The sequence below is a fragment of the Carassius auratus genome, chromosome 31 (assembly GCF_003368295.1).
Source record: "Carassius auratus strain Wakin chromosome 31, ASM336829v1, whole genome shotgun sequence".
Classification (NCBI taxonomy): domain Eukaryota; kingdom Metazoa; phylum Chordata; class Actinopteri; order Cypriniformes; family Cyprinidae; genus Carassius; species Carassius auratus.
The window spans coordinates 1,347,938-1,360,639 of NC_039273.1; the positions used below are offsets into that span (position 1 = coordinate 1,347,938).

At 38.4% G+C, this 12,702-nt stretch overlaps 2 protein-coding genes across 3 annotated transcripts; one reads left to right on the forward strand and one right to left on the reverse strand.

The window, feature by feature from the left end:
* Positions 1-146: 146 nt before the first annotated feature.
* On the forward strand, positions 147-1,744 carry LOC113050157 (protein MANBAL-like). Its single transcript, XM_026212886.1, has 3 exons — positions 147-302; positions 459-621; positions 1,382-1,744. The coding sequence occupies exons 2-3, from the start codon at positions 472-474 to the stop codon at positions 1,493-1,495; spliced, it is 264 nt and encodes an 87-aa protein (XP_026068671.1). The 5' UTR covers positions 147-302; positions 459-471; the 3' UTR covers positions 1,496-1,744.
* Positions 1,745-2,286: 542 nt separating this feature from the next.
* LOC113050155 (nuclear factor of activated T-cells, cytoplasmic 2-like) lies at positions 2,287-12,138 on the reverse strand. Of its 2 annotated transcripts, XM_026212877.1 has the most exons (11): positions 11,836-12,138; positions 10,443-11,307; positions 9,675-9,843; positions 8,870-9,072; positions 8,130-8,302; positions 7,672-7,812; positions 5,664-5,719; positions 5,441-5,573; positions 4,425-4,955; positions 4,134-4,223; positions 2,287-2,622 (listed from the first exon to the last, which is right to left on the reverse strand). In XM_026212877.1, the coding sequence occupies exons 1-11, from the start codon at positions 11,936-11,938 to the stop codon at positions 2,576-2,578; spliced, it is 2,511 nt and encodes an 836-aa protein (XP_026068662.1). In that variant the 5' UTR covers positions 11,939-12,138; the 3' UTR covers positions 2,287-2,575. The 2 variants fall into 2 exon arrangements, with proteins under 2 accessions (XP_026068662.1, XP_026068663.1); XM_026212878.1 differs by lacking the exon at positions 4,134-4,223 and having other exon boundaries at positions 11,836-12,137.
* Positions 12,139-12,702: the final 564 nt, after the last annotated feature.

Below are 12,702 nucleotides of genomic sequence, written 5' to 3' on the forward strand. Positions count from 1 at the left end.
GACACCTATAAATACATAAAGTTAAAGGCATTGAATTTAAATAAAACACTGAAAAATTACAATGTAACAAGTATTACTTAAACCCACCGTCTCTGCCGTTTATTCTAGTTTTGGGATGTCTCCTCCTGTGCTGAAGGTGGCGGTAAAACCCAACAAACCTTAAAGACTGGAACTCATACGGTTACGATGAGTTTATCATAATCTGACAACAAACGGAGAAAATCTGTTGTTTTAAGAGATTGTGTTATTTATCGTCAGTTTTTTTTCCGCAGCACAGGAAAGACTTCGATTTATTCATCCAGGTAACTGTTTTAATTTGTTTGTTTGAGAGTTAAATATAACTGTAAAGATTTCAGCAGTGACGCGCTCCCTGCACTGTTGAACGTTTATTGCGTTGTCTGATCGAAGCATATTAATAATCGATATTTCTGTGAGTGTATGTGTTTGTTTGTCCTCAGTCAGCTCCGCATCATGTCCGCAGATCTGGATCTTTCTCCTCCGGAGGTCCCAGAGCCCACTTTCTTCGGGAGTCTCCTGCGTTATGGATTATTTCTAGCTGCTATTTTTCAGCTCGTCTGTATTTTAGCAATAATCATACCCTCTTCCAAGAGCCACGAACAGGTGCGAATAACTCACAGTATCACAGATATCTGATGTTTTCAGTAAAGTGGAGTAGAATCAGACCTTTTTCTGCAGGAAAGTAATGGGAGTTACCAGATTAAGGGTGTTTTTTAGACCATGATCCCTTACCTGGTTGGCTGACGTCATAGTGATGACGTAGCGAATTGAAAAATAAAATAAAAATAAATAAATTCTGCTTTAAAATGACTGAGCAACACCAGAGTTCAGCAATACACTAGTCAAAAGCATTGTTTTTTCTTATGAACTGGTTTCCATAACATATCTTTTTTCAGTCTAGTGGAAAGAAAACATCTATAATACACATTTAAGTGTTTCTTTTATTTCACTTTATCTATTTGTGCCTGTAGATTTAAACTACAATACATCCTTAAAAGCAGTTTTCTTTAAATTAAGTTTCCTCTCCACTCTCCTGCAGCACTATATATATATAAAATGTGTGTATATAAATATAACTTTTTTTTTCCTGAAGACATTTTTTCCCAGTGTTTACAAATGTTTCTGATTTATACCCCAAACCCCCTCCGTAAAAACTTTTATATGTCACTAAATCTGTGCACATTTAGTTAGATAATGGCTCACTTGCATATTTAAACATTTCAGAAAAACTAATGCAAAGCAATGCTCTGATTAATCATCTGGGGAAGTATGATGAAATCTATTAGTTAAATGTTTACTGTGTTCACCTGTGATGTCTTAAAATTTCAAATTAATTTATTCTGTTGTATTTCATAAACTCTAGGTGGAGATGTCGGAGCCGGCTGACGCTCGCAGCTCTGAGCAGAACCGAAAGCCAAAGGGAGCTGTTCAACCGATCCGCCAGAAAGTGAAAAAGGAGAGCAAGAAGAAGAGATAGAGAGTGTGAACAGTGAAGGTGTTTGTCTGGTAAACTCACTAATGATGTTTGACTCACAGCATTAGAGGCATTGTTCAGTTCAGCCATCATTACTTCATCTGGTCTGAGCTTGGATTTTGCCATGTCTTTCAAAATGTTTTTTATTTATTTTAATTCAAATTATGTATGTGTCATTGTTTTTGAGTAATCTTTGGTGTTTTTTTATGCCAATTTTAAATACATTCAACTGAATAAACTGATGTCCATTTATTCTCCTCATTGTTTTCTGTTTTGGTGCGTGTGAGATATTTACATAAAAAAAAAAAATTTAAAAAAATCTTAAAAACAGCTTTTTCAAAAATGTTTTTCCCGCCCAATTTTTAAGACAATTTTTTACATCTTAAATGGTTTGTTCATTGATCTTACATAGTGTTTCGAATAAGTATTGTAACATAGTACTAACTATATACAACTATATGATTTTACTTTTAGAAGTAAAATCTTATGAGAGAAAATTATCAGGCAACATGATCAAAAAAAGATGCTACTTAAGAATTAATAAATGAACAAATATAGTAAGATTCAGCAGTGTGTGGTGTGTTGAAAAGTTATAGTACAGCTTGCAAACTTATGCTCTTTAAAAAGAATAGTTATATATAAACGCAACTATTTAAATTATTGCATTAGCAGTTGGATGGCCTAATGTTAAAGTAAACTATTAATTACTAATCAGCTTTCAGTTGTATTATTATTATCTGCCAGTTTGCCAAAACCAAGTATCTGTTACTACCCGAAAATAAAATAAAGCAACAGCCACTTTAAAACATTTTATTTGAAATGAACATCGATAAATATGTCTTACAAGGTCGATTTGTGATAAAAACATGATTTGAGAAAATAGGCATTATATATTTAAATATATATTAACAAGAGTAAAGCACACTGATTTAATGTCGAACATGATCATACTGGTTGCCCTTCTGTGTATAAATCATAGATATGACAAACTAGCTATTTAAATAGATATCAATGCCAAGACGTCTTGATCTGAGATGATGCTGTATCTTGAGAGAGGATGCCGGTTTTCTTCCACGACTGACATCAGAGATTATTTTTATGAACAAGGTCCTTTCTTATAACAGCATTAACTGCAAGTAAAAATAAAAACATAATCATTAAGTGATGCTTACAGGGTTTCTGCCAGTCTTAAAAGTCTTCAAATTCATCCTGATACAATTTATGGCTTTAAAAAGGTCTGAAATCAAAGCAGAACGTCTTAAAGTCACGGCATTAAATGTTGCATACACTGCTAAAATATCTTTTTCATTTTTTTTGTTTTCAAATGCAAATATCTAAAGTCCTTAAAAGGAATATTAATTCTTTTTTTCTTTCTTTTTTTTAAGAAACCAAACAAAATTAAATGAGTTTATGCTTAAAATTTTCATGTTCTTTTGTTCTTTAAATAAGGTCTATTTTTTGGAACAGATATTTGTGCTTGTTTTAATCCTAAACTCAATTTTAATCAGTTTCAAAGTAAAAAAAAAAAAAAGACCGATCTTGTAAATTTGCTGCTAAAATACATGCATCTCGATTTAAGAATCTTTAGACATTTGCACTGGAAAATGACAAAAATACTGAGGCAGAACATCACATTTTATTTCCTTTTTATTTATTTAAATATTTTGCAATGGAAATTGAATACAAGTTTTATTTTATTTTTTATTTATTTTTTTTTTATGATATTGTGTTTCCTAGACATTAAGAAGAAAATACTGATGAACAGTGTTGCCTTTAATTCTGTAAATGTTTTCCTCTTGGTCTTAAAATTACCTTCATAACACCTGCAGAATCTCTGTTTGCTGAAGCGTTCGTTATACGTACTATTACTTAGCATTAAGGACAGTCTTTGGATCAAATCAAAGACTTCTGCTCCGGGTATTATTATCTTTGAAGACTTTTAAGGCACTGAGTGGTGCATCATCGGTGCAGGAAGCATCCACCAGCCGGCAGCACAGAGTCTGACCCTCTCTCTCATGCTGTATTTGGTTGTGCTTCCTGCCGTTGTGCTGAGACAAGTTAGTGGGCTAAAAATGGAAAGTTTTCCATCTAAAATTAGATCAGGGGACACGAGGGGTAGCGTTTACAGGTATGATCAGCCTGAAATAGAAGCTGAAGCGTGGGTGTGATTCTTTGTAATGCCCACGCAACCACCACAAATAAACACACATCAACATCTGTGGTGCAACGTTATTAAAATACGGCTCACGATATCAACTGTACGTGGTCTTATGTGAATGAAGAGCACGTTTAGTTTATTCTCCAGCGCTTTTGTGATCGAATGCTTTCCTGAGAGATCGATAGTGTGTCCTGTTTGTCCCTGTGTGTGTGTTTTAGGTCTGTTAGAGCTCAATATTTAACAGAACTGAAGCACTGACCCATATAGAGCCGCCTGGTTAAGAGCGGCATGCATTAAACACACCACTGCACACACACACACACATAACTGAGATGTGCTGTATGTCTGTAATCATGTTATAATTTAGTTTTATAGTTTCATAGATAAATAATAAAAACAATTCAAAGAAATTTAATTTAATTTAGTTGTTAAAATGATATATTTCTCTTAGTCTTGGAAGTCGAAAAATGTATATGTGATTACTTTTGTGGTCTGTCAATGTTGTACAAGCAGGACGTGGCGGTTGGTCGGTGTGGGATTCGTCCCGCCCCATGCTCCACCGTGATTGGACGGCTGGGTACAAAGTGACAAGAGATGAGCGCGCTGAGATTTTAACCTTCTTCAACTCCCACGCTTTCAAAAATCTGATTATGAGCATTTTTGAATGTAACATAATCTAATCACAAGTACATTTATGGAATCTGATTCCGTAGTTCAGATTGCATGTGATCAGTTACTGCCCAGCACTGTTGGATGAATGATGAGAGTACAAACCGTCATCCAGATAGGCCTGATCCAGGTTCTCCTGTTTGATGGTGACTCTCACAGGACTGACGTTTCTCTGGTGCTGCACTGGCAGGTATGTCTGCTGATGGCTGCGGGCCGGAGGGGATCTCCCTGTGGTTGGGGACGCCCTCGAGCCATATGTCTTCTGATGGGCCGCGACGGAGCAGAGCTCTGAGACGTCGAGGGTGGGAAACAGAGAGGCGGCCGTTTGGAAGCTGTTACCTGCCATGGTGTGCTGGTAGGTGTTTGGCACAAATGTAGACATGGAGGTGGTACTGTGTGTGGAAGCATGAGCCGGGGAGCCGGAGAAGACTCCTGGCACCGTGTGATCCTGCGGGTAACGGATGGGTGTGTGTTGTGGGGAAGCAGGGTACATGCAGTGAGCTCGCTGGTACGAGGGGCCGATCGGCATCATGCAACCGTCCGCAAGATGGCAAGAGATGCCTGTGATGGGACGGCCAGTACGGTCTAACTGTGCATACTGGTATTCTTCAAGCGGCTCCGCTTTAATCTGTGGCACTGGAGAGGAAATCCAAAACATTAGATGCGTTTTAAAACAAAAACATTGTGAGTTTGTGACACTGGAGCACAAAAGCAGTCTGAAGTCTCTGGGTATATTTGTAGCAATAGTCAAAAATACATTGTATGAGTCAAAATTATTGATTTTTCATTTATGCAAAAAATCATTTGGATATTAAGTAAAGATATTTTGTAAATTTCCTACATTTAATATATCAAAATTGTATTTATGATTAGTAATATGCTGCTAAGAATTCATTTGGACAACTTTAAAGGGGATTTTCTCAATATTTAGATTTTTTTCTTTTTTGCATCATCAGATTCCAGATTTTTAAATAGTTGTATCTCGACCAAATAATGTCCTCCTGACAAACCATACATCAACAGAAAGCTTATTTATTTAGCTTTCAAATGATGTCAAAAAATCATGACTGGTGTTGTGCTCCAGGGTCACATTTGTTTCTTAAAGTGTCTGAAGGTTTCACCTGAGAGGGGCGTGTAGGTGAAGTTCTGAGGCTGACTGCATTTCTTCTTCCCATTCAACACGTGAAATTTGACTTTGACCGGGTGGTAGATGTTGGGGTCTCGATACGGAGGGATCTCCAAGACCAGAAGGTTCTGCCAAGAGCACAGCTTACATTAAACTTTTGAACAGCTTTATTGAAGACTATGTAGTACTTTGCTCTCTTAACAGTCTGAAGTACTTACAGACGTGCTTTTTTCTCTGTAAACTTTCGCCTCAGCCTCCCATATCTGCAAGTCAACTAAAACAGTAAAACAGTCATGTGAATGCTGGAAAAAAAGCATGCATGGGTACCATCAATAATATTTCAAGCAAAAGATATATATATATATATTCTTTATGAATAACAGCATATTATAATGGTTTCTAAAGGGTTGTTCGACACTGATGACTGGAGTAATGAAAATTCAGCTTTGAACACAGGAATAAATTATATTTGACAATACATTAAAAAAAGAAACGGTTATTTAAAAAAATATATATATATGTGTATTTTTGATCAAATAAATGCAGCCTTGGTGAGAGACTTCTATCAAAAAAAAAAAAAAAGAAAAGAAAAAAAAAGATTCTGCTGACCCCAAACTTTTGAAAGGAAGTGTAATTTATTTAAACATAGAACTACTTTACATCTGTTCACAAACAAACGCCCATGTGCACTGTCACTATTTGATGTTGGAAGCCACAACAGATAACTGGTCTGCGACTTTTACACGAGCAACAGAGAGAAAGTTGCATGCATTAGCGGGTGAAACTCCCACTCTCCTGCTGCGTTACTTCTGCTCTGCAACTCTCACACTGAGTACAGGAAAGGAAAAAGACTCTGTGCTTGTAGATGCTATCTGTGCAGAGCATAACCACATCCTCTCACACTAGCACACCTAAATGGAAAGTGCAGCTAAAACTTTGCTTGCGTCAGAAAGTGTAGGCTGTTTCTATAGGATGTCAGTGTGAGTCATGGCTGATATATCTTATTGTCTTCAGGTTCTGTGACTCTGAGATTTCACTCGACCTGCGCTGGACACTGCCATTAAAAATATTCCAGACATTTTGGACTACTTCTGGTGCTTCCACAAACAATTGAATGTAATTTCATTTAATAATTGGTTTTGCATCTGCCACTTTAATTGAATTTCATTTGTAACTGTCTGATTTACGTTCATGCTCCACTTCCATATATATTTAAATGTTTACGTACATATACCGTGTGCTGAAAAGCACTTTGCAAAAAATTTTTTTAAAGCTGTCTTTAAGTAGACTGACTATCAAATAATACAACATTATTAAAGGTGCATGCATAGTAATGATAAAATAATGAGTAAATTATTAAAAGCAGGTTTAGATTTAGATTTTAGCATTTCAACATGCAATCAGACACGACAATATTTAAGTTCAAGTACCATGGTGTTTGGTATAGAATGAATGTCTCAAGGTTATGCATAGTGCGTAGGTGTTGGTTCTGAGGTTTCTGATGTCTTTAAACACTCACAGACAAACTGGCGGCTATGTAGATGTGTGTGTGTGTGTGTTTATGCAAGCTTTGCAAGGCTTATCTGTTTTTTCTCTCTCACTCTTTAGTTCTTGCAAAGGTTGGCCAAACCATACAGCAGTCTACCATGCAACCCAAAGCCTCATGGCTCCAGCCTGGACTATCATCTTTCAGCATATGCAAACCATATCAATACATCTTTAAACAAATCGTATGCTAATTCTCTCCACAGATGGCTGATAGTGCCTGAAGAAGTCAAATATTAAAAGAATCATATGAGGATGGTTGGAGCTGTTAACAAGCTGCCACACAAAATCAGATGATCTACTTTCACATTTTGTCAGCTTTTTTGAAAGTTATTCATCCGTGTAAAGTGAGATTAACATCTCGCTAACTGAACTGACACCTTAACCGATTAGTTTTCACAGAAACTGTTGACATAACGTTGAATGTCACATCAGAGATACAGAGTGACTCTTTGGATACTTGTTGCATTATAATGTTAGTTTACGCCAATAATGTTAGTTTACCATCTGATGCAATGACATTCAGACATTTTAAAGTGTGTCCGAATACTTTTTGGAGCCACTGACGACCTCTCTGCTCTCTAGACACCCACATTAGCCACTGAAATACACATTGGTTTACCATTACACTTATGATCAAAACAAGTGTGGCCGAGCCCTTCACTGCAGAGTTTTACTCACCATGTGATTTCTCAAAAAAGATGACTTTGGACTCTGATGTGAAGTTCTGGCCCCTAAGGATCATCTGTGGTGCACCCAGAACCGAACAGTGGTCCACGTCCTGACGCTCTACTGCTGGCTGCTCATGAGCCGACCTTTGAGCTGAAACACAACCCGAGGCGTTCATGCATTTGATATTGAAAATATGACATTTGACCATTCTGATATCATCAGCATCATAACTGTGCATGATTGGCTGTATAACAAATGCAAATGCATTTTAGTTAATATTAAATACTATAAAATGTTATAATAAAACATAAATGTTAAGTATAAATAAATAAAAAATTATAATAGGTTAACAACTTCAATTCTGTACAAAGAAAATAACTTTTCACATAATTTTATGCATGCAAAAAATGTAACATTAAAATGTATGGTTAAAATAGTGAGTTTGAAATGCAAGTTTCAATGCATACAGCATTCAATAGACTGCGAGGACACTTGGAGAGAGATCCACTGGCCCCCGGGTTGAGGAACATGGACACGGAAGACCAGTCTCACTCGTGTGTTTTTCCGTCCCACATCCGTCTCTCCTTTCTTCAGCTCAATGTCGGCATTTCTTAGTTTCAGGATACCAGCGCAGTCAACTCTAAAAATATGAACAAACATTTATCAGGCAAATCAGTTTTTTTTTTTTTTTGATCACATTCTTTTCCTGTTTCTTCAGTTTTTTGCTTCTTTCTTTATATTCTGAGAACGGAAAATAACATCTACCATCTAACTGAGACAAAATTTGGGCAAGTTTTTTCTTTTTTTTTTCAGAATATTTCTCCAGGTTTATTATTGCAAGTCCAACAGCAGGGAATGTTTTTACACTACATGGGGTAAGTTGTCACAGAACATCTGCAATGCAAATGCATGCTATACAATCTATTTATGGCTTCAACTATACAATTATATAATATAAGACTTCATGATGCAAAAAAAAAAAGGTAGAAGCTATTGTTTTGCCTAAATAAATGTTAAATAATAAATTACTTTGGATGATCAAATTTACACTAATGATCCAAACATACAGGTGTAATTGCACTAGACACTTAAACCCACTGCTGGATTTCTGCACTTGTAAATTTAACTCTAAACCTCATAGCTTCTGAGATTCAACGCTTGAGACAACTTGCCCCAGTCATCTTTATGTATGTTATTATCTTCTTACACAGCTCTCATGTTCTCCTTGGGTTCCAGTGGCACCTCCAGGATCTTGGTTCCGTTCAGCATTCGTTCCTGACTGCTGGTGGTGACGGTTTTGCCGGTGATGCGGTGGACCTGGTAGAAGGCGTGAGGTCTGAGGTTCCTGTCGTCAGCCGTGCCGATGAAGATCTGTAGAGCCAGCGGCTCGGTCCCGGTGTACCCTCGCAACTGAGACAGTTCATAAACCACACTTTACATCTGCACATGCTTCACACAGCCCCAACAACCAAAGGGTGAACTAGCATTTGAAGATAAACTATAAATAAAATTGTGTGATTGTGGTTGCATTAGAAAAAAAAGTGCCTGTTATTTGACTACAAGTGCCTTTGGTGATTTTGATGAAGTCATTTATCTTCATTTTCAACAGAAATGATGCTCTGCGTGAGATATGTGTGAGTTGAGTGAAAGGTTTAGTCAGTGTAGATGATGTATTGTCTAAGCGATAGCAACGGCAAAAACACAGATCCTCATTTCCCTAAATGTGGACACAGCACTTTGTGCCGTAACAGGGAAATAACGTCACCACAACCATCACATTATCTCTCCCCCTTGTTTCTGTTATCAAGCTCTTCACTGACAGCCGTCTCAGTTTCGCTGGCACACTTTCGGTTGTTCTCACAAACGTCCCTGCACATTTTCACACACAACGATTCTCAAGAATAGATGTATTCGCTCCCCACGCATCCTTACAAAACCAAGCAAAACTACCCTTTCCGCACTCCCACGGCTTTGACTTTTCTTCTAAATACACAGTGTTGTCCTCGATTTACCTGAACGACAGGATGTCCTCCGGAAGATGCTTTGACGGCCCCTCGGCTGCCCTCGGTCTCGTAGTGGGCCCGGTGGTGTTGTCTGGGTTGAACCTCTATCCTGAGCTCGTACTGCTCAGTGCTGCTGGGAAGAGACCAGTCCAGAGCAGGCAACGCAGCCACTGGCATACTAACACATGAGAAGCTGTTCAGTCACAATATCCATCACACATCACTTATTTCATAACTTATAAATATATCTATAGGAGCCACGACTAGATGTGCAAACATTTTAATCTGAGGCATAATGATACGATTCTGCTTCGCTCTGAGAATCTGGCATTTTTATTTCTCAAAGCTTTCTCTTTCAGGAGACTTCACATAAGCATTCATTTCGTCTCCTAAACATGAGAAATAACAGATGTACTGAGAGACCTCATTTTTGTTTTTCTCCTGTGGTTTGAGGCGCTGCTTATAATTAGTTGCATGAGTTTTTCTTCATTTGTACGAAATGGGTGTTTGGTAGCAAGTTTCCCAAGGAACCTTTCAGTGAACCGTTCTTAAAAGAACCACTTTTTTTCTTAGTTTAAATAACAGTTAGAAATTCCAAAGAACCGTTTTCTACTATAATCAACCTTTTGTGGAATGGAATGTTTCCATGCCAATTAACAGAACTACTGATACCAATAAAGAGCCTTTTTTTATGTGTTTTTAAGTGGATAAAGGCTGTTAAAGGAACAAATGTAAGGCTTTGTCACTGGACTGATTAATTGATTGATTATATCATACCTACAAACCCCTACGAGAGCCTGACTGGACCAGTTTGCAGGCATGAAATAGCACGATTCCATAGTGAATTCTTTTTTCACTTCCGTTGTAGATGGGAACAGGCACGCCTGGCTCTCCGTGTGGACAGAATACTCTAGATTAGATCGGACAATCTTAGTAGGGACCGGTTTGGTCAAGCTGTTGCACAAGCTGTTCAAGGAGTCCTCCTGGTATGCCATGGGATAGAACTCTGCGGGTTCGTCTCGGACAAAACGGGGGCTTTGAGATCTCTGGGTCTCGTATTCGGCGTAAGTGCGCTTCCCCTGCGGAGAAGTCGAGCGAGGCCGTGGAGAGGTGGGACGGCGGTCCAGGACGGTGTCTTCTGTGATGCTGGTGCGAGGGGACGTGTTGGGAGAACCAGACGCATGGATGGCCTGCATCATCGGGCAAAGGACGGCTTCGGTCAATCCGGCTAGCGTTCCTTCACCAACACCGGGAGAGATGCACGGGGAGTATGTTCCAGGAGAATAGCCATCTGAATGCCAGCTAGTGGACGAGGTGCTGCTAGCCGGACTGAGGCATTGGCTCTCCCTGTAAGGGATGTCTAGCCGAGTGATGTTCACAGGGTTGGTGTGGACATGGTCATGTGGGTACAGGTCAGGACAGGTTATCTCAATTCTCGGGCCGTTGGCTTGGAGCGCTCCAGGGTGGTTGGCAAGCGAGGAGGAGTGCCCAAAAGAGTGTCTGAGATCAGATTGGCCGTAGGTGAGAAGGTCATCGGTGGGGAGATGGTGGGAAAAATGGGAAACGGACTCCTCATCGTACAAAGATGGGTCTTGATGAGTCTGATTGGCACCGTGGCTGGAGCTGATGCCAGCGTCATCAGCTAAAAACAAATGGGAAAACACATTAATAACCATCTTACCAGCTTTTAGCAGTGTTTATTTCGTATTTTAAACAACAGGATGTTTAAAGAATATTCTGAATGTTTCCTGTAAATAACCAGGCTGTAATACTAGAGAACTAAATGGTTACCTGCAGTGAAAGTTTCCACTGCATCTTTGGTTTCACATAATGGGTGCAACCTACTTTTAAACCCAAGCAGCTTATCTTTTAAACCAACTCTCTGAAGCAAAACAGTACATAATAGTAATACCACGATAATGCAAATAAAATAGTAGATACATTTGTATTCTTTGAATTTGCATGCACATAGTACATATTAATAATGAGGTACCACACTCTGATATACTATAATTACTGTTTCATAGCTCTCTTTTTGATTAATACTTTGATAATTATTTATTTTGCATGCAATTAAAAACATGGTAAATTATAAAAGGACAGAAAAAATGTGAATAAAGCTAGTCAAAAGTTTAAAAATTATAATGAATAATTAGTGATACTCATTAACCTTGGTCATCTGGAGGTAAGTCATTGCCAGGTTGGTTGAACAAGAAAAGTAATGGAAAGTCCAGTTCTTCTTGACCGTCGATATTTTCGTATAAATTACTCATTGGGCAAGTTTTCAAGCCAACGTTCCCTCGATAAAAAAGATTCGAATAAGGCAAAAAGAAACAACAATAAAAAGTTGCAATTATTCGATCTCCGGAGAGTTTTTCCGCGAAATAAAAACCGTTAGTTGAGTTTCTAAGGCAACAGAACGAAGTGTCTCTGCTGAGGGTTCGGTCGCGTGTGAGAGCGCGGGAGATGCTGAGCGGCTTCCTGTTTGAACAGAAACTCCCTCACAAACCTCTGCGTGTCAAACTAAGAATAGCCTTCACCAAACGTGCACTCGGTTATTTTGTCAGAAAGTTACAGAAGCTGGTTCTCGGTGCTGCAGAACACACTTAATAAGAAAGTTTCGTGTAAATCGGTTCATTTTAACACGTATAGCAGGTAAACAAAAGCAAAACGTGTAGTGACTCGAGGTTTATGCTTTCATTGCGCTGCTTGTTTACAGTATCGTTTACAAGAATGTTTTAGGCCTTTATGGTTTAAGTTTCTCTTATGGGAAACAGTCTGTTGGAATGTGAGTCTTATAGATTATTATTCTTCTTCTTCTTTACAATGACAGGTGCAAATGATGCGCGTCTGTTTGTTTTTACGGTGATTCCTGCCGCTTGCACCTGTCCATCCTCATGTCACTTTATAAGGTGTTCTTTATCAACAACTATGGCGACATCTGCTGGACTGACCTTTGAAAGTGTTTCTTTAATCAAAATTAGTTCTTGACATGACATTTTAAGCAGTTACTGCAGTGTGACAGGCTAAACAGCAT